The sequence below is a fragment of the Excalfactoria chinensis genome, chromosome 3 (genome assembly GCF_039878825.1).
Source record: "Excalfactoria chinensis isolate bCotChi1 chromosome 3, bCotChi1.hap2, whole genome shotgun sequence".
NCBI lineage: Eukaryota > Metazoa > Chordata > Aves > Galliformes > Phasianidae > Excalfactoria > Excalfactoria chinensis.
In genome coordinates this window covers 17,261,205-17,282,559 of record NC_092827.1, presented here as the reverse complement: position 1 = coordinate 17,282,559, position 21,355 = coordinate 17,261,205, and the positions used below count along the sequence as shown (strand labels likewise).

The window sequence follows — 21,355 nt, the reverse complement described above, 5'->3', positions numbered from 1 at the left end:
ATGAGATAGGAAGATGGAGGAGGAGACAGAAGAGAGGGAAGCTTAAAAAACAGAATCAAATGAAATATTAAAAGGAAAATAGTTTTATCTATTTTCCTTTTTATTTTTTTAAGTCTACAGCATTTGTTTGTTTCCACATAGAGATTACATGTATGCAGAAATAGTATTTGACACTGGATGCTGAAACATAACCTTGACAGGCCTTCAGTTTTCTCACACTTGGAGTACAAACAGTTCAACAGTAAGACAATTTATAACTGGTGCATTCAGTGGTTGCTGCTTTGTGATGAAGAAATGGTATAGAAGGTAAAATGTCATAGAGTTGATGCATCTTTGGAAGTGGAAGCTTTTGTATTCTGAAGGATTTTGTCTTGTGCTTCATTCAGGGAAGAGTTTCATGAGCTTTGGTAGTGACTTAAAAGTTAGGTAAAATTCTTGTTAGTATATTTAATTGTGTATTTGAAATGATAATTGGTGTAAGAGGATGGAGAAATTATTGCTTATATTTCTGATTTCCATTTTGTGCTTTTTTCCTCTTTTTTTTTTTTTTGTGGTTTCTGGTGTTTGCAGTCCCAGATTTGTAGCCTGCTAACCCTTTATATAGTTGTGTATAAGCTATACCCAGTATTTATTTTCTGCTGTTTCAAATTATCAGGTTTTAAGAACTCCAGTCCATTAGTTTCTGGTTCTAGTTTCAGAAGTACAATAACAGGAGGAACAGAAGACATGGGAATTTCCCTTTTTTTTGTGTTTTAAGATGGCATTGAAGTCTCAAAAAAAAAAAAAACACCAAAAAAACAAGATGTAATTTTATGATGCACCTTCACTGCATTCTGAGGTATCTCAAGCCTATTAGATGATAATTAGTGGAATGATTATCTTTGTCATTTAACCGGAGTAGGTGTTTACTGGCTTTTTTTTTTTTTTTTTTTTTTTCTTCCATGTTTGTTTTGAGGAAATAGGGAAGAGCGTGGTATTTAAGCATCTAGAATTCATTACCTCCTGAATTCCAGTGCTATTTGATGCTTGCATTATTTCTTACTTGTTTCACTTAGTGTGGAAACAAAAAAATCATCATATTGTTCATCTTTTGTTTCACTTTCAATATTTGGTTTTCCTTGCTGCTTTTTATACAGTATACTCTTCAGACCACGGTATAATACGTACAGCAATATATAATGGTTCTGTAGAGAGAAACAACTGTAATAGAAAACAAGAAATAGTCACAGTAAAGTTGAGCAAAAATGAGGGCAAAACCACTGTATTGCTGGCACAGATGGGCAGCTAGCTCTTTTTCATTTCACTTGCTTGCTTCAAAGGAGCTGGTTTCTGCTAAAAGCAGTCTTCTGCCTTGGTCAGAAAAGAAGGATCAGAGGGGCCCCAATCCCGTACACCACAAAATGTGACCACCAACACAGCAGATTCAGATTGCAGCATGAGTCAGCTGTATGTGTTTTCAGTGATGAATGGTAGTCACAAATGAGGCTGTACTAGTAATAATTAAATATACTGATATACTAGTTGAGGGACTTGCTATTCCCCTCTGTGTTTTGTTTGTGAGGTCATATCTGAAATACCTGCATCTAAATTATTGTGTGTGCTTTGTTGTCGGCTGGTGGACTAGGGACGTTTCTTTTAAGCATGATTTTTACATTATTGTTTGTGTTAGCTGTGTTCATTGTTCTCCTAAGAATTCATTAGTCACTTTTATAACTTTGTGCCACTGGGATAAGGAATTCAAATCACATACTTCTATGCATCTTTTGAAACTGAGTTATTATCTGGGGAACCTGTTGATTCAGTGGAGAACACTGTTTTCTGCCTCCATTTAATGCTCTGGATTGTCCTGCATTTTTGTAAGAATACTATCTAAAGAAGGCGTTGTGATTGGCTTCTCTTTATGGCAGTAGATTGTTTGCTTTTATGCTCCTCTGTGTATCAGTGCATAGGTAATGATAGATCTCCCATCTCAGATGGATGTTGAAGAGATCACACCACGAGTCATTCCATTACTGCACTGTTGGGATCTTTTTGAGAGCTTTAGATAAAGGGAACTGTGTTCTTAAAAGGTGATTATTCACCAGAAGACAACATAAGGATTTGTTTTGATCTTTTCTTTCTTTCCAAAGAGGTAAAACAGATCTGCTGAAATGAAAGTGACATAGAATTGTGCCATTGATGTCAAGTCTTAGTAGATACCATGGTAATTCTATCATGAAAGGAAGACAAGGGAATCAGCTGTTATGGATTTAATCCTTTAGACGAAGGACATTGTTTTTGCTAGCTGCAATCATACCACTTTATACTTTAACAATAAAGAGTATTTGTCAGCCGATGTACATATTTGTTTATTAAAATTTGGGGTCTTGTTAATATTGTATACAATGGGCACTTTATATTACTATTTTTAGCGAGTATGTAGTTTTAATTCCTCATGCTTATCGTCGGAACTCTTACAACTGTTAGGAAAACAACTTTTTCTGTCAGTCATGAATAAGCAACTTCCTGTTAACCACTCTGTGTCACTTTGAATGCTTATGTTGATGTTTATTACAAGGTAAACAGTAGAGGATTTCAGCTTGGATAAGAGGATCACAGGTTAAACAACCCCACAACTTAACAGTGTTCTTGATTCAATAATTTGTTTATTTCTAGTATAGTGCCACAAATAAACCAGTATAGCATACAAGTATAAATACATCAACTGTGTAAACACAGCAGATAGCAACAGTATTCTACAAATTATGTACAACTTAAGCACAACAGTGGCTATAAGTACAAGCTACAGGATGAGATGCTGGAGAGCAGCCCTGCTGAAAGGGATCTTGGTCAACAGTAATCTGAATGTGAGTCAACTGCATGCCCAGGCAGGTAGGAAGGCCAACCATTTCCAGTGTTGCATTGAACATGACGTTGCCTACCGGGTGAGGGAAGGGATTGTCCTGCCCTATACTGCACTGGTGTGACCTCACCTTGTGTACCATTTGCAGGTTTGGGTGCCACACTACAAAAATAACATGAAACTAGAGAGTGTCCAAAGGAAGGCTACAAAGATGGGGAAGGGTCTAGAGGGGAAGACATATGGCAAGGGTCTGAAGTCCCTTGATTTGTTTACCCCACAGCAAAGCAGGCTAAGGGGAGGTCTCGTGGTGGCTTGCAGCTTCTCACAGGGAGCACTGATCTCTGCTCAGTGATGTGGACTGTGTGACAGTGATTGGACCTGATAGAACAGCATGGAGCTGTATCAAGGGAGGGTCAGGTGGGGATTAGGGAGAGGTTCTTCACCAGATGATAGTGGGTAGGTTCCCTAGGGCAGTGGTCACAGCCCTGAGCTACAGGAGATCAAGAACTGTCTGGAGATTGCTCTCAGACATATGGTCTGATTTTGAGCTGGTCTTGATGATCCTTACAGGTCTTTTCCAACTCAGGATATTCTGAGATTCTATACAAGGATTTAAATGAAATCTAATTCTCATGATACCCATGGGCACTGAAGTCACCTATGCAACTGTGAGAAGTTTAATTGATTAAACTATTGCATATCATATATTTTAAAGACCAGCATACTTCCATGGCACTACTTAAGAAATGTATGTTGTTCCTTCTGAAAGTTTTAATAGTATGTGAAAAGGAATGTATTCCACCATCATCCAGATGTGTGGGATTTCAGAGATAGATGCATAGCATTCAATATAGTGCAGATAGTAAGGAAGACATTGGCATCTGCAGAACAAAGTTGCTGTAAATAAGTGAAGTATGCATAAAAATTGAATGAACCACAAGTGGATCTTAGCACATGTACATGCTGTTATGAGAAAGTTCCTTACATTCAAAAATGATTTAAAGAAATTTGTAAGTATAATTTTCAAATTTTTTGCCTTGTGAAAGAATTTGAAGGGAATGTTGCTTGGATTTTTATGTGGAAAATACAGGAATCAAAGCCATTAAAACAGGAGAAGACAGCTTGCTGCAGCATATACATTGCTAGCAAATGAAACCAAAACACAATAAAGAAAAAAAGGCACTTTGGTTTCAATAATGTTTATGTTTGTTCAAAAAAAATCTAATGCATATCTGTTGAATACAGTACCCTAACTTCAGAAATAATAAATGTAGTCTATATGCTTAAGGGAAGTAAATAATCAGCACATATAGATGCTTGTACAGAGGAAGTATTTATTGTATTTGTTGCTCCTGATACTGTCCATTATTATCCTTCTTTTTGTTGCCTTTCTTTTGATTTGTAAATTCAAACCTCAAGACATTTCAGAAGTTAAGATATTGTAGACACTGAGAAATATTGGACAGTTTCAGAAAACTGACATATCTTCCTTTATGGATGTATTTCTTCTTACTGCAGATCTAATGCATTTGAAGTGCTGGCACTCGATGGAGTTAGTACTGGGATACTTCAGTTTTATACAGCCCAGGAGAGTGCTGACTGGCTGAGAGCAATATCAACTAACATCAGTGATTTGACACTGCAAAATGTATGTTACTTTCTGCATATTTTCTTGTCTATGCTGTTGTAAAATTATATCTAATTTTCCAAGGGCAGAAAACAATTCACACTTAAGATACAACACATAAAATGTGTTCTAATGGGAAGGAAAAGGACAAAGGAAACAACAGGAAGTGGTCGCCTGATCAATCAAAAGTCCAAGAAGTTTTCAAGACTTGCAGTGTTACTTTAAAAAAATAAAAATAAAATAACAGTAAGAAATTCAGATTTTAGTTATTATTTTAAAGCCTTTTTAAGGAAAAATATTGATCCTTCCTGATCATTTCACAGAGCTTTAGATATGTTCAAATAGTTCATGTTTATATTTTTGTAATTAAAATATGCTTGAAATGAGTATTGATTTTGAAGCAGGCATGTGGAAATTCTAGCTAATAGCTAGAATAGAATAGAATAGAATAGTAGCTAGTGAATTGTGAATTACTGGGAGATGGTATTTTTACCTCTCTGAGTTGTCTAGTTATTTTATTTAAAATCGTATTATTTCATCCTTCTCTGTCAAAGCGTAAGGGTGCTTATCCTGGTATAAGTTCAGGCTGTAAATTTATAAGTGACGTTTGCTGTTGCAAGCATAAGTGTTAAATAATCCGAGGAGAAACAGAAAATCATTATTTGGACAGGACATTATTATTCCAAGGAAGAACAACTGGAAATTACTGAAGATCCTAGAATGAATCATAGAGTTAAACAGGCAACTTGAACATGTTCTGTATTGAAAATTCATTTCAGTCTTTCTGAAATGGTAGAAATCAGTGATGAAAAAAGAAGTGTACAGCTCTCCCTGGAAGAACTGCCTGCACAAGTTTCCTTTAATTGGTGCTTTTTATTCTAAATTAATTGTTGCTTAGTTCTTTAAATTATATTCTGTATAACTTTTATTGGGTTTCAACATAAGTCTTCGGTCAAATCAGATTCTAAATAGAAGTTATTTTTCTCATCTTCAAAAGTTACTTGTAATCCAAAAGAGTTCATTTATTAAATTAATTTTTTTTTAACATTCAGTTACTGAGTCAATGTATCTGAGAAAATCAAATACACTTGCTTGTGATACATTCTTTATAAATTATAGATATTGCTATTTGATAAATCTGAGAAAGCAATGTAAATTATATCGGAATATTTTTAGAGCAATTCCAGACTGTAGTTTCCAATCACACTTCTTTTTCTTTCTAAAAAACACAGTGAGAAAATGCCACTTTAAGGATATAGGTGAATAAGCCAGTAAAAAGAGGCTATAAATATAAGCAGACTTTATTATGGGCTGGGTTCTAGTCTGATGTTTTCTAAATGTGCTATGTCCAATAGAATGTGTCCTGGCACAATATCTTAATGGTTTTGCAACCTGTCAGCAGCAATATTCTTTTTTATACTGAGTATTTTTCTTGGTCATCTTGGTCTGGACACGGTGCAGTTTTAATTACTAATAATCAGAACAGGAGGTATAATAACATAATAGCATCTATTTTATTGCAAACTCCTTTTTTTTAAGACCTATAAGATGAGGTTGGAGTGTAGCATAAGTGTATAGAAAAAGGCAGCAAGAGGCTGCTCTTGGCCTCTGAGGAGGCAAGGCAAGGGACACAGAGTGTCTGACATCCACAGTAAACACAGCAAGGCCTTTGGATTAATCTTCTTGAAAATCCATTCTGGATGCTTTTTATTGCCTCACTGTTATCATTTTGCAAAATGTTGTTGCTGTCATTATCGTCGTTCAGAAATCTGAAGTTCTTCCTCCCTTTTTCCTTCGGCACCTCTCCTGTAGTTCCTCAAGAGAATCACTACTGGTTGAGAGATTACTTCACATTATCTTTTATCTACTTAAAGGTTAATTTATTTATTTTGCTGACACTGAATTCAATTACTTTTCCAAACACTTAAAATATTATTATTTTTTATTGTCCTATTCCTTTATATCTTTACATAAATTATTTGCTTGATATTCAATCACAATGGACCTTCTCACTGATGCTGTTGGCATAAAGAGCTCCAGTGTTCTTACCAGGTCCATTGCTAAGTATTTAAGCAATATTTTCCATTCTTCTATTTTACTTCTGCTCAGTTTTAGATTTTGCTAATATTTATTTCTTGACTTGATCCATTCTATCTGCAGCTTAATCATTCTTAATTCAGCTGTGCCTATTAATGCTACCCTTTTATATACAACCTATGTCATGTACTTTTGCATACCATTTTGAATAATTTTTGAATTTTAGTTCTTAAATTGCTCGTGATGCTGGGCACCCTCGCTTTCATGTCACCCTTTTCTCAGTATATTTTATTTTGCAAGTTTGCCACTTAACACTCTTGTTCAGCAACAGGCAGCTCTCTGTCAGATCTTCTGGTTATGCCAGAAGACAAGCCTATTGTAGGCAGTATAAAAATAACTACCGCAATGTGACACTTCTGCGAGTGTCAGACTACTCTTTTGAAGTACTGAAACATATCGTCTTTGCAAAGGCAAGCTCTCTGGGGATAAAATAGAAAGGAGGAGTTGTGTTTCAGTAATGAAGATGTGGAGAATCATTGCTGCATAATGTTGCTACCCCTGGATGCTAGGAAGTGTTGATCAGTAGATGAGAAATAATGATTCTAGTACTAAGCTGTGGAGATAAAACACAGAAGCATGGGGAATGTTACAGCACAGTGAAAGAAGTAAGGGTGTCTTTTCAGCACTGCTTACTGATTCATGCCTTGTACTTTTAGCTAGGGAAATCTCCCGGTAACAGTAATACAAGCAGTGGATTGCTTTTTGCTAAGGACCCTTGCCCCAGATTATTCACCAGTCTGTTCATATTCTTGTATTTCATATGCTGTTCCACCCACATGAATCTTCCCATCATTTTCATTTGTGTTTCAATCCCCAAACTTCTCAGTATTCTCCAAGCTTTCCACATTTGGTGAATCAGAACCTTGTATTTATTTCTTCGTGCACCCCTTTTCTCACAGGAGGAGGTATAGTGGAAGAAACCAAGGGGAGTTTGGAAACAGAGACTATCCAATCCAAAAGCACAGGAGACAACTCAGTCTGCATCTGCTTCTCACACTTTCTGTTATTATTTGTTTAGTTAGAAGGTTCTTTCTAGGATGAAGTGGCAGTGCTCTGCTGGGGATGATTTTTACAGGAGTTTTTTGGAATAACTTCTGCTTTGCACTGTTCAGGTAGTCAGCTATTGAATGTAGGAAGCTTTTGTTATAGATCTTAATTATTTTTTTTCAAACACAGTACTAAACATTACTGTGGTAATTACAGGCAGAAACACCTAAAACAAGAAGCACATTTTCCAAAACAGTGGTCAGGGGCTAGGATGGGCTGCCCAGGGAGGTGGTAGAGTCACCAACCCTGGAGGTGTTAAAGAATGTTTAGATGTTGTGTGGAGGAGCATGGTTTAGTGGGAAATATTGATAATTGGTGGACAGTTGGACTGGATGATCTTGTAGCTCTTTTCCAACCTTGGTGATTCTGTGATTCTAAATTTAATGCTGCCAGTTCATTTTGCATTAAAAAGATATTGTATTTATAACTTTCTCAAGTTTTTTTCTTTTCTTTTTTTTTCCCCAGCATATTTTAAAGCTGTTGTTTTTCAGTACATTAATGACAAATAGATGAGTAATTTACAAACATGTATGAGAACGAGTTAAGACACACTTGTTCCACTGTAAGCAGTACTTATGGTTTTTGTAAACAATTCCAGCAGCTTCACTGGAGGATGATAGAAATTTAAAATTTGGTTTGAAATCAGGGATATTTGTTTCTGACAGCTGTTTTAATACACATGTTATAGTTTTTAAGCACTTTCTGCTATGCCTAAATATACAGATATATATAAGTGATAATCTCTATCACATTACAGAGAAGTTTCTGACCTAAGAACAGTGAGTTTTGAACTTACATATGAAAAGAATGAGGGAAGAAAGATGGCTTCCTTTAATTATACAACAAAATGTGTGATAGATGCAGATGGAAATAAAATCCTTGAGTGTCTGTAATCTGCAGGAAGCAGTATAAAATCTGGACTGTTTTGATGATTACACAAACAGTCCTACTGATAGGATGAAAATGCAATACTTCTTTGTTGCTGCCTTTTTTTTTTTTTTTTTTTTTTTTTTTTTTTTTTTAATTTTAAACTCAGAAAATCACATTTGTAAGTACTACTTACCAAACCATTGAGATTGTAAAGGCAAGTCAATAAGGATAGGAATTTCATCACCTAAATTTAGCCAAAAAATAAGCAGCTGCATACAACCCTCTTAGAGGCGGAAAAGAAGAAACAGGTACTTGCCAAGATCTTTCTTTCTCTCTCTGCTGACTAGAAAGATAGTATAGGTATATCAGGTATAAAATTATTATTATTGACATTGTCAATAGTGAGATAAATCCCCGCCTGGGAGATATTTAGATGTAGGTGTGTGGTTCCAAGTGATTTCATCCCCATTCCGCTCCTGTATGTATTCATTTAAAACAGTGTACATTACAGTAAATTACAGTTCATACAGTGTCATAACAGTTGCTTAATGCTTCAAAGTTGCCTGCTGTCTTTGCAGATCCAAGGTTTCAGTTTTAGCCTCTCCTGATGTCTCCAGTTATTATACTGCAGCGCTGACAACTCATACAGTCACTGCAAGGTGTAGCCTATTCCATTTGTATTCCTGTCTCAATGCACCAGCTGTGCAGGGATATAGAGAGCACCTGCTGCCTTGCAAAGTGGAGAGTGCATACTTTTCTCTCCACCTGATGTAACACAATGCGGAAGGAGATTTTTCTGCTCCCTTCAGTTACATCAGGGCTGCAGCCATTCCTGCTTTGAATAGGGAATGAGCTAAGTCTGTGCAGTGAAATGCTGTGGAGTAGGAAGCTTCTCCTTCCTATTGCCTGTACCAGAAGGAATCTGGACTGGTGATGAGAATGTTCTTTGTAGTATTCTTCCTTCACTCGCCAGGAAAACTGCATGGCCTGTCTCATACTCAGGTTTCTAGGCTCATCGAAACATAATAAAATAAAATGCAAGGAAGCAAAATTCTTCCTGTTATATTGAGTGCTTAAGTAATTTGACTGAACCAGAGGGGAAGGTGAAGGAGATAGGATCACTGCTAGCTCTGATTATATGCATTGGTTTATATTATGGTAGTATTTATCATGTATTTGGTTACTTACAGGGAAATAATGTTTTCTGTTTGCATAGCTTGTCCCCTGTGTAGTTACTTTGTGAATGTATTTGTATCTGAAGCACTGATCAGCTGTAGCTGAAGTTGAGCAGGTGTCTTTTCCTTATGTCCTGTACAAATGCTCACATTACAGAGTGTAGTTCTTGAGTACCCACAGTTTTGATACTGCTGGGGCCCTGAGAGCACCAAGAAGCTCTGCTACCTTTTCCTCTTGCCAGGGCTCCAGGTCACCTTTACCACTGCTCAGTGGTGCAGGACGATGGTTTGGGCTGCTGTGGTCAGAGCTGTGTGTGAGAGTTGTAAGGAGCCATGCTAGAGGCCCCCCTTCAGTCCTCACCTTTGTCCTTATCTGTTCTATGATGCACATGACCACATCTGCAGGCAGTTCCCTATCTCTCTTCTGGTTGTTCCCATTCTTCCTCTGGGGTGGTGGGAAGGTGTAGCAGAGTATGGTGGGACCCCTCTGGGAGTCTGACCAGCTCTCCCACCAGCACAGGGTGACAGCCAGGCCTGGCAGCTGCCCCAGGCTCCCAGCAGGTCAGCCTTGGCCAGCTCAACCCCTGAGCTGCAGTTAGCCCCACCTGTCTGTTCTCATCAGTGCAGTCTATATCCCTGCATGTAGAGGAGTCTGTATTTCCAGTAATTCTGTCTTCTTTCTAGATTCCATATCTTTATTATACTTATTAGTACTTCACTTAAAGGAGAGAGTATCCGCCAGGGTTTGCCCACTGCTCATCTCTGCAAACCGCAGACATCATCTGCCAAAGAAAATCTATAATCAGATTAACTCTTATCTGAACAGTGAACAAAAAGAAAAATAAGTAATTTATAACGAATGTTAAACTAAAAGGAAATTCTAAGCGATATTTGCTTCATCGTTAGTCATGTCTTATGCATTATGGCTGTAAGTAAATTGTGTACAGTATAATATTTCCACACAGAGTGGAAAACTTAAATTCAGAAATGAAAATCTTTATGAAGGATTGCATGAAAACTTTGTAGTCTTTTGCTTTATAATAGTAATTATAAATATATATATAAATATATATAAATAAACATATAGTGATAATCTAGTATTTATGTGTGGAATTATTTAATTTTTTATTATTTGGAAGTGAATACAGTGTTTATTAACAATGTTTAGTAACTATCTCAGTGCTTGTTGCATCACAGAAGCACTTCATATCAGTTTATTAATAACTCTGAGTATTCTGCTTCTCGGTTCTGTAGATGAAAATGGCAAATAAATGCTCTTCTCCCTCAGAGCAGGTAAGACTTTCATTCTATTATCTACATTTTCTAATGATTGTTAAGTTAAAAAATTTGCAGTGCTTAAATTTGCAAATACTAAAAGTTTTCTGTGGTTTTAAGTTCTGAATTGTTCTACTTAATGTATATACATGACAGAGGGGTACAGAGTAACTTAGAACCGTACCTTGGTAAGCTCAAGTATGTTTGCATGCAGTATAATCACAGTGAGTCTGACAAGTTAAGCATGTGTTTAAATCTCACGTAGTGCACAGATAGCCAACGAGGTACAGATCTAATCTGCTTTGGACACAACTTATTGTGCAGATTGCATATTTGCCATCGTCATTTGTCTAGGACTTCTGGAGATCAGGCTGGTGAGCTCCTGCTCCTGCTAGCCAAATGTCCTGAAGACCCATATGAATTTGTCACACTGGGAAGCCTTCTTATTTCTTACAGATCTTTTTCTTTTACTATGTAAAATACAATGTTTAGCATTTTTTTTCAGGTTAATGTTGTATGTTTGGGAAACATTCTCAAGGTTTTATTGGAAAATTTCATTTTATGTATGCTTTCACAGCGTCTGTCTAGCATTGAACCATTACTCAGGAAGAAAGAGACCAATCCTTGTGGTTTCTAAAAGATGCTGGTTTATGGATTAAAAACTGAAGATTAGGCAAGATGCCTTCTATATTTAATGTGTTACTAAAGTAACTTATTTTAGAATTTTATTTCTGATGTCAAAAACGGAGTCAAAAATGCTTCCTAGTGGGCAAAAATGCTAATGTGGCAGATTGTATGTTGTTTTATATGTCACTGATTTATCATTTGTAAAATGTACATTTACTGACTTTTCTAGAAGCTACTAGACATATTTAACCATTGACATGTTCTTACTCATGATGTTATTTTCTTATATTTATGTCAGTATTCAAGAAAAAAGAAAAAAAAAAAAAAAAAAAAAAGTCTTTAGTTTTGTGTATTGCAGATAGCCAGCAGTTATCCCCAAACCAAAATAAATACTACATTGTATAAAAAGGATGCATTGAACTGATCTCTTTGCCATGTTTCTTAGCTATTAGTCAAATCCACATGAAAAACTGTTGATTATGAAAGCTAGGGTAAAAAGTATTGAATTTGAAATGACACGTTCTTCCTTGTTTTTAAAAAATATTGGGGGCAGTCATACAACCTGATATTTAATTTCCTAAATTAGCAGGTTAATGTCCATAAGGTGGTTTTATAGTCAGTGCAGAAAATTATCCCATTCCAGAGTTATTCATATGAGGAACTTGATACTGCTGCTTTAAATTATCCCTTATAGGATACTTTTTTTCTGTCTTTCCTTTGATCCTTAGAAGAGTAACCTCTTAGCCTCACATCTAAAGTGCGTGCCTAAAATTAAGTAATACTTACCCCACTTTTCCATGCAGAGTATGAGAAAAACAAAACATAGAATCAGAACTTTAATGTCAGGACTTGAATATTTAAGACAGGACTGACAGCAACAAACACTGGGTTATTCTCTTATATGGAGAGTTACCCCAGCCTGTGCAATGCCAGTTTCTCCACAACTATGAGTATTTAGCAGGTATACAGGAATTATAAAAATTTAAAAGTTGTTAGGTAAGCACCACAGCTAAAGCTGTGGCTCCAAGTGGCTGTATAACCTGTGTAGGTCTCAGAAGAAAGGAGGGCTGAGCCAGGTCATGCATTATGTTATTGAGTATGAAGGATGTTTACAGTCACCATTTTCCAAGTACTGTAACTTTTGTTTCTACATGATGTAATTTATTACAGTTCTCTAGAGACTTGAAAGCACTTGATTCTGTGCTATCAGCAGGCAGTTAGACTGGGGACTCAATTTTCTAAAAGTTACATTGCTGGATTGCTGTATGCTTTTTGTGAAACAGTAAATTAGGTGATTCTCAGTACAGAAAAACTACTTCCTAGAGTGTTGTTTTAAATTTTGTTTGCTGTTTCTTTTTCATCTTTCTAAAGCTAATACAAGCATTTCTTGTCTTCCACTGAAACAGTTTCTCCATGGTAGAAATAGCAAAATATTAATTACATATTAACTAAGACTATATGATCCTATGGTGTAAAACGGATTTTCACTGTTTCCTGTGATGACTCTTGCCTTGTTTGTTTTGATTTTTGTGGTTGAAGGAAAAGGTGAGCTCTCAAACTCTGTCTCTGTGTTTGCATATGTGTATTTCATTTTCTCTTTTGTAGTGATTATAAGATTTTCAGTACTTATAGAAGTCAGCAATTTAGAACACTGGAAGAATCTAATATTTCACTGCAGAAATACTTCTCCAGAATTATTCATTGGCCTTCACAACCAGTGTCAAGGATGCAGTGCTGCATTAATTGAATTAACAGGAGTTTGGATCATTTTTTATTTTGATATTTCTAAAATGTCTTCAGTAAAGAAAGAGACAGTTGCCTTGAGCTTGTTCTTGACCTCTGTCGGAAATCAGACAAAAAATGAAATCTAGAAACAACACATATGAAAGCACAGCATGTGACAAAGAAGGACTAGAGGACGCAGATTAAGATGCATCAGCAAGGGATAGATAGATAGGTAACAAAACTTACCTGTAAACAAACAAACAACAACAACAACAAATAGCCTCTTAGAAAAAGACAAAGACAAATGTTTGTCTTCCACTCAGTTTATCAGAAGTCAGCCTTCACTAAAAAGGTCAACTACAACAGATGGTTATTGCAATTGGTACTAACAAAAATGATTAAATCTCAGGTTATACTATGAGGAAAATTTTTGATGCTATTTATACTTTTGAGGCCTGGAGATACTAGAAAGTCTGTTTAAATTTTAATCTACTCATTGGTCCTTATTTTTTATGCTTTTTTTTTTTTTTATCATTTCTCATTTTTCTTTGGGTATTTCAACTATAAACTGTGATACCACCTCCACTTTTAATAGGCTTTTGCTCTTTTTTACTGTATTTTGACATTGTTCAATCAAGTAGAATTCCTAAAACATCTTACTCATCTATCTGGACTGCTAGTTTATATTAGCCACAGTCTCACGCTGGCCAAGCAGTTTTCCCCTTGCCTACAACATGCTGTCTGCAATGTCCAACAGTTTCCCAAGGTATTACCTTGTCAGTTTAATGTCAGGCCAGGGCTGGCCATCTGCCACAACCGTGTCTACTTTGTGGCTTTGGAGAAAGAGGCAAGCATCCTAGGCTGTATGTACCAAGTTACTTTAAGACATGCGAGTCGTTTCAGTGTAGGGCCTTGGCAGGTGTACTGCATGTGATGATAGTAATACAGTTTCAGAGGAAATAATGACCAGAGGTTACCCGTGAGCTGTGTGGAAAGACTGGAAAAAAATAAATAGGATTTCAAACTTTAAGAATAGAATAAAGAGATATAAAAGAAATTTTCAAGAATGTTAACTTAATGTATAGTGATAAGTGCAAATGGCAAGGAATTATGCCACACAAGCTACATATTCTAAATCCTGGTGGTTTTTCCCTGGTTTTGAACTTAAGAAATTTTAGGGTCTTTTTCTAATTCATACAGACAGAAATAATTTCAATTTTAATATATAGTAAATGATTTTATATGTAATAACAATTTGATAGGATAATAAAAAAATGCTCTGTTGTATTTACAGCAAGTAATTCATGTTACACATAGTAAGAGATTGTAATTTGCAACTGTAGAAAGGTAGAAGAACTAAATTCTTTCAAGCATAAAGTAACCACTTAAAGTAGACTTGTGATGTTCCTTGGTTGCTGTTTTAACTTCTTTTGCATGGGAGGTCAGCTATGCAAGAGAATTCTAGTGAAATTCTCTTGATCTGCTTCCAAGATTTTTCTTGGAATTCTTCTCTTCCACTGGAAATACAACTTGTTCTAACAGATAAGTACCACTTCAAAGCACTTGAACTTTTTAACCTATAGTCAGTTAGCTATTATGTAGTACGTCTGTATAATAATTATTACACTTATATAAAGAAATTTGCTGCAGATAAAAAAAGTTGGCAGAATTTCCCAGACTTTCCAGAACAAACCAAGAAATTAAACAGCTGTGTTTTCTGAACTTATTTCATGAAATGTGACACGTTGTCTAAAACACACACATTTCTCAGTTTCCATGGCGTTTAAATTTTCCATTTTGTGTGTGTGTTAATGAAATAGTATATCTTAAATTTGTCTTTGAAATTGCAAGATTTCTAAACATTGGATTCTAAGAAGTGTAGAATGAATTCAGTGAATGAAATGTACTCCTATTTAAGTTGAAATGTTCAAAAAAGTGCATGTCAGTAGTGCTTCTTACCCTAATGAAGTCTGCTTCTTCCAGCATTTAGCTTTTTTCTGTGATGTCTCTGGCAGTGGGTAGCACAGTGTAGCTCCGGCTTCCGTCAGAAGTCATTTTCTCTAGTTAAGCTGTCTTCCTTAGCTGTTAGAATTTGTTACAGGAAAATGGTAATTGTTCTGTATTTGCCTTTTTATTGCATTTTTCTTCCGTACGCCTTGTCAGAAAGACTAGAGTATGCCTTGTGGATTGTCAGAAAATATAGAACTATTTCACTGGATAAGCACTATGAGTCCTCCTTCAGAATGATTCTACAATTAAGGTTAACACATTTTTAAGCAGAACTGTTATTTGATTATTTGACATGTAAAAGGAAGCTAAGACTTAATTTTCATCAGTTTTCTTCTTTGAGTACACTTCTGCAATAGCTGTATTTTGAAAGACTTTTTCCTTTTTCAAAATTGGCAGAAGAAACAGTTTGAGTATTTGGTGAGGAAGAGAATAGCTTTTTAGGCATACTTTTTTGTTGTTGTAATACTGTTAAGATAGAAAATAGGCATATAGGACCAAAAGCATAAGGACATGAATTTTCCATTTTTAATTAGTTTAGATATTTCCTGCTACACAAATAGTCCTATTGGTTTAATATAATTCAAGAATTCAAGAAGAACTGGAAATCTTCTATTACAGAAGAAAATCACAATTAATAAGATTTGACCTCCTACTCTTGAGATATGAATGTTGCTTTTGAAGTGAGAAAAGGAACAACTGTGCAACATGAATAAAGAATGAAATCTAATTAGGTAAAAGGATATTACAATTCAGGTAAAATTAATTCTAATTGCAGAAATACTCTGTGGAATGATGTCCATGAAAATGGCAAACAGAACTGGAAGAACTAACAAGAAAAGATAGGGGGGACAGTACAATGTTAACAGGTCAAGATAAGACTTTGATATCAGAAACATAAAATTTAACTGTCTGAACTGAAAGGAAAAGTATTTATAATTGGATTTAAAAGATTTAAAAAATCTGGGTCTTGTTTTGCTGATAGTTGTTTTTCTTGATCTCTAGATTCAGTGAGAGAACTGAAATGTTTTCCTATCCAGATCACTAAATATTTGAACAAATATGATCTCCTAAAAGGAGAAGCTGTGAATGTGTTCAAGTACTGAAACTTCTGGTAATTTGATCAAACACCAGAGGAAGTTGCTCAGAGAGGCTATGGAATCTCCATCTTTGTCTGATATTATAAAAAAAATTGTATTAACTATTATGCCATATATTATATGTTATATATGTTGATAATCAAAACTCATCACATGGATAGATTGCTGAGCAAGCTTATTTACATTGGCTACAAACAGGATATTGAACTGAATGACCTCCAGAGACCCCTCTCAGACTAAAACTGTTCTGTGATTCTGTGTGACTCTTCTTTCCAGCAAGACCCATAGGTATTGTCAGAGAAAAAGGTAGGCTCTTACAGAGCTGTTTTGATGTCTGACAGAAGGCTAATAGATTAGTATTCTCAACTGAGTAGAGATTATTGATTTATCATTGTCTGTGGGGCTCAGAATTTTTTTATTTTATTTATTTATTTTTTTTTTTCAAATGCCATTTACTACTACATTTATTCAAGAGTGAACTTTGTGGTTTGGGTCCTAACTTGAACAAGAAGACAATTATGAATATTGTTAGTGTCATCTGCCCCAAGTCCCATTGTCACCTTATTAAAACAAGTAAAGATGTAAACTAATTATCACTACCCACAGGCCCCTGAATAATCTTAATGTATGTGAAAGACAGATAGAGAAGGTCATATATATACAGGAGATCATAGAATCATAGAATTACTCAGGTTGGAAAAGACCTTGAAGATCATCAAGTCCAACCGCAGCCTAACCAGTAGCCTATCTCTAAAAAAAACAAAACAAAACAAAACAAACAAACAAAAAAAAAAAAAAACAAAAAAAAAAAACACAACAACAATAACCCTCTGCTAAATCATATCCCTGAGTACCACATCCAAATGGCTTTTAAACACATCCAGGGATGGTGATTCAACCACCTCCCTGGGGAGCCCATTCCAGTACCTAACCACCCTTTCTGTAAAGAAGTTCTTTCTAATATCCAACCTAAACTTGCCCTGGCGCAACTTGAGGCCATTTCCCCTCATCCTGTCACATGTCACTAGTGAAAAGAGACCTGCCCCACTCTCACTGTAAGAACCTTTCAGGTACTGGAAGAGAGCGATAAGGTCTCCCCTCAGCTTCCTCTTCCTCTGATTAAACAGCCCCAAATCTATCAAAGATCTATTAGCTTCTCTTCCCTACACTATGTGTACTTTTCAAGACAAGGTCTACCACTTGCTTTCAAAAGGACTATAAACATTTTTTTTCAGTTACCTCAAGATGTACTTCTCTTTGCTTTCTTAGTTTTGTATTGTTCTGTGATGCATCAGGGAACAACACTGGTTCTTGATCTGCAGGCCAAGCTGGCATCAGTTGTAGGTTCTTATCTCACTTTAATAATACAAGTATACCAATCTGTTTTGACTTTTCATACATCAGTGATCTGCTTGACTTTCTTTCTTTATTTCCCTCTTGACTGTTATTGTTGCTCAACCTATGACACCTTATCACAGAATCATAGAATCATATAGTGGCTTGGGTTGGAAGAAACCACAGGATCACGAACCTCTAACCTCTGCTGCATGCAGGGCCACCAACCTCCATATCTAATAATAGACCAGGCTGCCCAGGGCCCCATCCAGTCTAGCCTTGAAAACCTCCAAGGGTGGGGCAAGCATACATTTGGTGTTGTCTTTATGTTTTTTCCTTCCAATTTTTTTTACCATGTTTTCTACTTCATATGCCTATATAGAGTGCTTTTGTTTGTTCTCTCTGTTTTAATTTTCTCTTTTCTCTGTATTTGTATTTGTATTTGTATAATAATATTCCTGTATTTTCTATTCAGTAGGAAGAAAAACCTAAACTACTTTTTTTTTTTTTTTTTTCCTACTTGAGTATATTTTCCATTGTCTTTTTCATTTACAGTTACTTGTCCTCTCAAACTTGTATGGTCATTAGTAAATGCATTTTAATTTGCCTTTCCCTTATCCTCAATCAATAAAAAAAACAGTAATACAGTTACTACTGAGATCATCACAGATCTTTCAGCTATCTTGGTTGATTTTTCTTTCCTCTAGAGAGTATCTTGTTCAGTCAGCTGATCCAGCAATCTGCATAAATCTCAACTTTTGCCTTTCTCCTAGATACACAGAAATGTTAAAGCTAGCAAACAAACAAAAAACTTTTGTGCCATTTGGATATATTGTATTTATCTTCTTAAATGTATTTATGTACTGAGATGTCAGTTAATATTTCACTGGATACTGGGTGATCTACAGATGTGCTACATGTTGAATTTTTTCACATCTTCATTCAAAAAGAACCAAATTCATGTAGGCACTCATTTTGCAGGTGATTTTTTGATACAGTTGAGGAAAGACAACAGCATTTTAACTAATAGCACTTTTAATAGATAGGTGTTCCGTAGTGGCAATAAATAAGAAATCTTGTAATTTAAAGAATTTTTGAATGGTGTTTTATTCTTTTCAAATAACATTGAACAATAGTGCATCCAGTTTTTTGTAGATATATGTGTTTTCTTTTGTAAGATATAAGTTAGCAGGCTGCTTTTTTCTATTTCTCCTTTGAAGTATAAAATCATTTCCTTCTTCCACAAGCTATGTGGGCAATGTGAAGCTCATTAATGGCTTCTTAGAAAATAAAGACTGAAGAACTGTTGATCATTTTCTGATATTTCTTGGGAATTATAATGAAGTTTAGAAACAAAAAAGTTATCAATGTTTTTAATGGTTCTAGTGTTATGATTGCTTTGATCATATATTGTTTGTTGTTTTTTTTATTATTATTATTTTTGTGCAAGTTCTTCCTGAAACTGAAGTTTTATAAGTTGTTTCCATTAAGCGGAGTAATGCAGAGAACAGTGTATTTGAAATGTAACTGAAGTATTACTGTTTAACTTTTTTGTAAAGTAATAGGTGACCTTATTCCATATTGATGTATTTTTTCATAAGAATTTAGATGAATGAGAAGTTAAATACAATATTAGAATGTAGTAGTAGTTCAGTGAACCATTCCCTCAAAAAGAGGTTTACATTCCCTCCAATTCTATTCCAGAGGATATGTTATTGTATTATTTATTGTATTATTCACTTTTGTCTGAGATTGAAAGAGATTCTACAAGCAACCCTTGGGATAGCTTAGCATTCACTTTATGGATGTTAGTAGTTAAAAAACACCACTTCTTTTTGATGTGAAGAATCAAGATGATTCTGGTCTAATACAGGAAGACTGATCACAGTATAGTGTGACTCTAACAAAAATAATAAAACAGTTCCATTTCAGCAAGAAACTTTGAATACATGCCCAAAAGTAAGTCTGCAGCTAATAAAAAAATGCAGTCTGTGTTGGTAGCTAAATACATTCTCAAGAGAATTACATAAAAGATTAAGTGCTACACTAAATCAGGGCTATAATGTCTGGCACTGCTACCACGTCTTGCAGACATAGATAAGAATACAAGAGTGACAGAGTCTTCATACGAATTCTGTAAATTAAGTAAAGGGTATTATCCCCATTTCACAGATGGAAAATTTTGGCAAAAGGAACATGTTCATTGCAAGCAAATCTTTTACATCAGGTTAGAGAATTTCAATACCCTTTCTTTAAGTGTAAGAATGTCAAAAGAAGGTTATGGTTGATTTTTGCATTATGGTTGGTTACTTAAATATAGTTACTTAAGACCAGTGCTTACTGGCCAAGTTTTGATTTCTGTCAACTAGATGGATCAAACTAAAAATTTTAATGTTTATAACAGAAAATGACACGTAGTTTGGAGTGAAAACACACTTCACAAATGGAGTTGCAGTCTTCAGATACAATCCTGCTTAGTTTCAGCTATGAACTTCTAAGAAATTCTGATCTAGTACACAGAATGTGAATGTTTGGCTTGTGGCTAGATGTATAGTTACATTTTTCAAGATGAGTCATATAGCTTTAATATATGGTGTTTGTTGAATAGCCTGTACAAGCTGAACTTTATCCATGACTATGTTTTTATGTTTGACACTGGGGATAATTCCAGAATTCTTTTGGAAATTCTGCTTTAAGGGTAAAAGATGATGATTCTGACAGCATTGTTGATAATGATGAATGAAAAACAATAGTGAGCTAAATCCTTTACTTCTCAATGTAATTAGTAAATTACTTAGTAGTTCTACAGGTTAATGAATGGCATGGATTTGCAAGTCAGCAATCATGAATTTCAGAATACAAAGGAGAACACCATAGTCTTGTTTTGTTTTGTTTTGTTTTGTTTGTTTGTTTGTTTCCCTGGATTATTTCATGTTATCATGCTGATAAAAGCAATATTTATTATAGTTTGGTTTGATTTATCAGTGATACGGTGGCATATTTTTTTAAAATGTTAGTGTCTGAACATTTTGTTACCAAACCTTTATTATTACTAAAGCTTTTTTGACTAGTATGGTTGCAACATTTTGACAAGAGTTATTGGATTTACACAATAGCAAAGTGAGAATTGAAAAGACTATTGTATTAATTGTGTTATTTCTTAGAACTTTTTAGAACATTGACCTTGGAGCTCAGTAGAAGAATAGAGTAGAAGCATTCTTGCTCAGCGTATTGGTGTATACTACTATTCCTAAACAATGTGATAGCTAAAAACTATTAGTTTCATGTAATAAAAAACTAGGAGAAAAAAAAAAAAAAAAAAAAAAAAAAAGTGAAATCATGATACTAAACTGTGAATGTGCTTCTATACTGTTAACTGCTCCCTATCATTTTTTTTCTACTTTTTTTGCTCTAAAAGCAGTAGCTACATTTATACACAACAAGTATTCAATAAAAAAGCATTTTGGGGATCTTCGGAGTTGTTTTTTTTTCATTGGTGGTGGTGATGGTGGTGTTGGTTTTGTTTTTCTTTCACAAAATATATCCGTAGAACAAATGGAGAGGCTTTCATGTGATTTAATCAATACTTTTTTCAGTCTTTATTTCCACTGACTTCCATCAGTGTTCT

General features: G+C 35.1%; 1 protein-coding gene across 3 annotated transcripts in view; it reads left to right on the top strand.

Annotated features, from left to right (window-relative positions):
* Positions 1-21,355, top strand: part of SNTG2 (syntrophin gamma 2) — a 213,079-nt gene that overhangs the window by 147,112 nt on the left and 44,612 nt on the right. For all 3 annotated transcript variants that reach the window (XM_072333471.1, XM_072333470.1, XM_072333472.1), the window contains exons 10-11: positions 4,361-4,490; positions 10,913-10,951. In XM_072333471.1, coding sequence (XP_072189572.1) covers positions 4,361-4,490; positions 10,913-10,951 — 169 coding nt within the window. The remainder of the gene's footprint in view (positions 1-4,360; positions 4,491-10,912; positions 10,952-21,355) is intronic.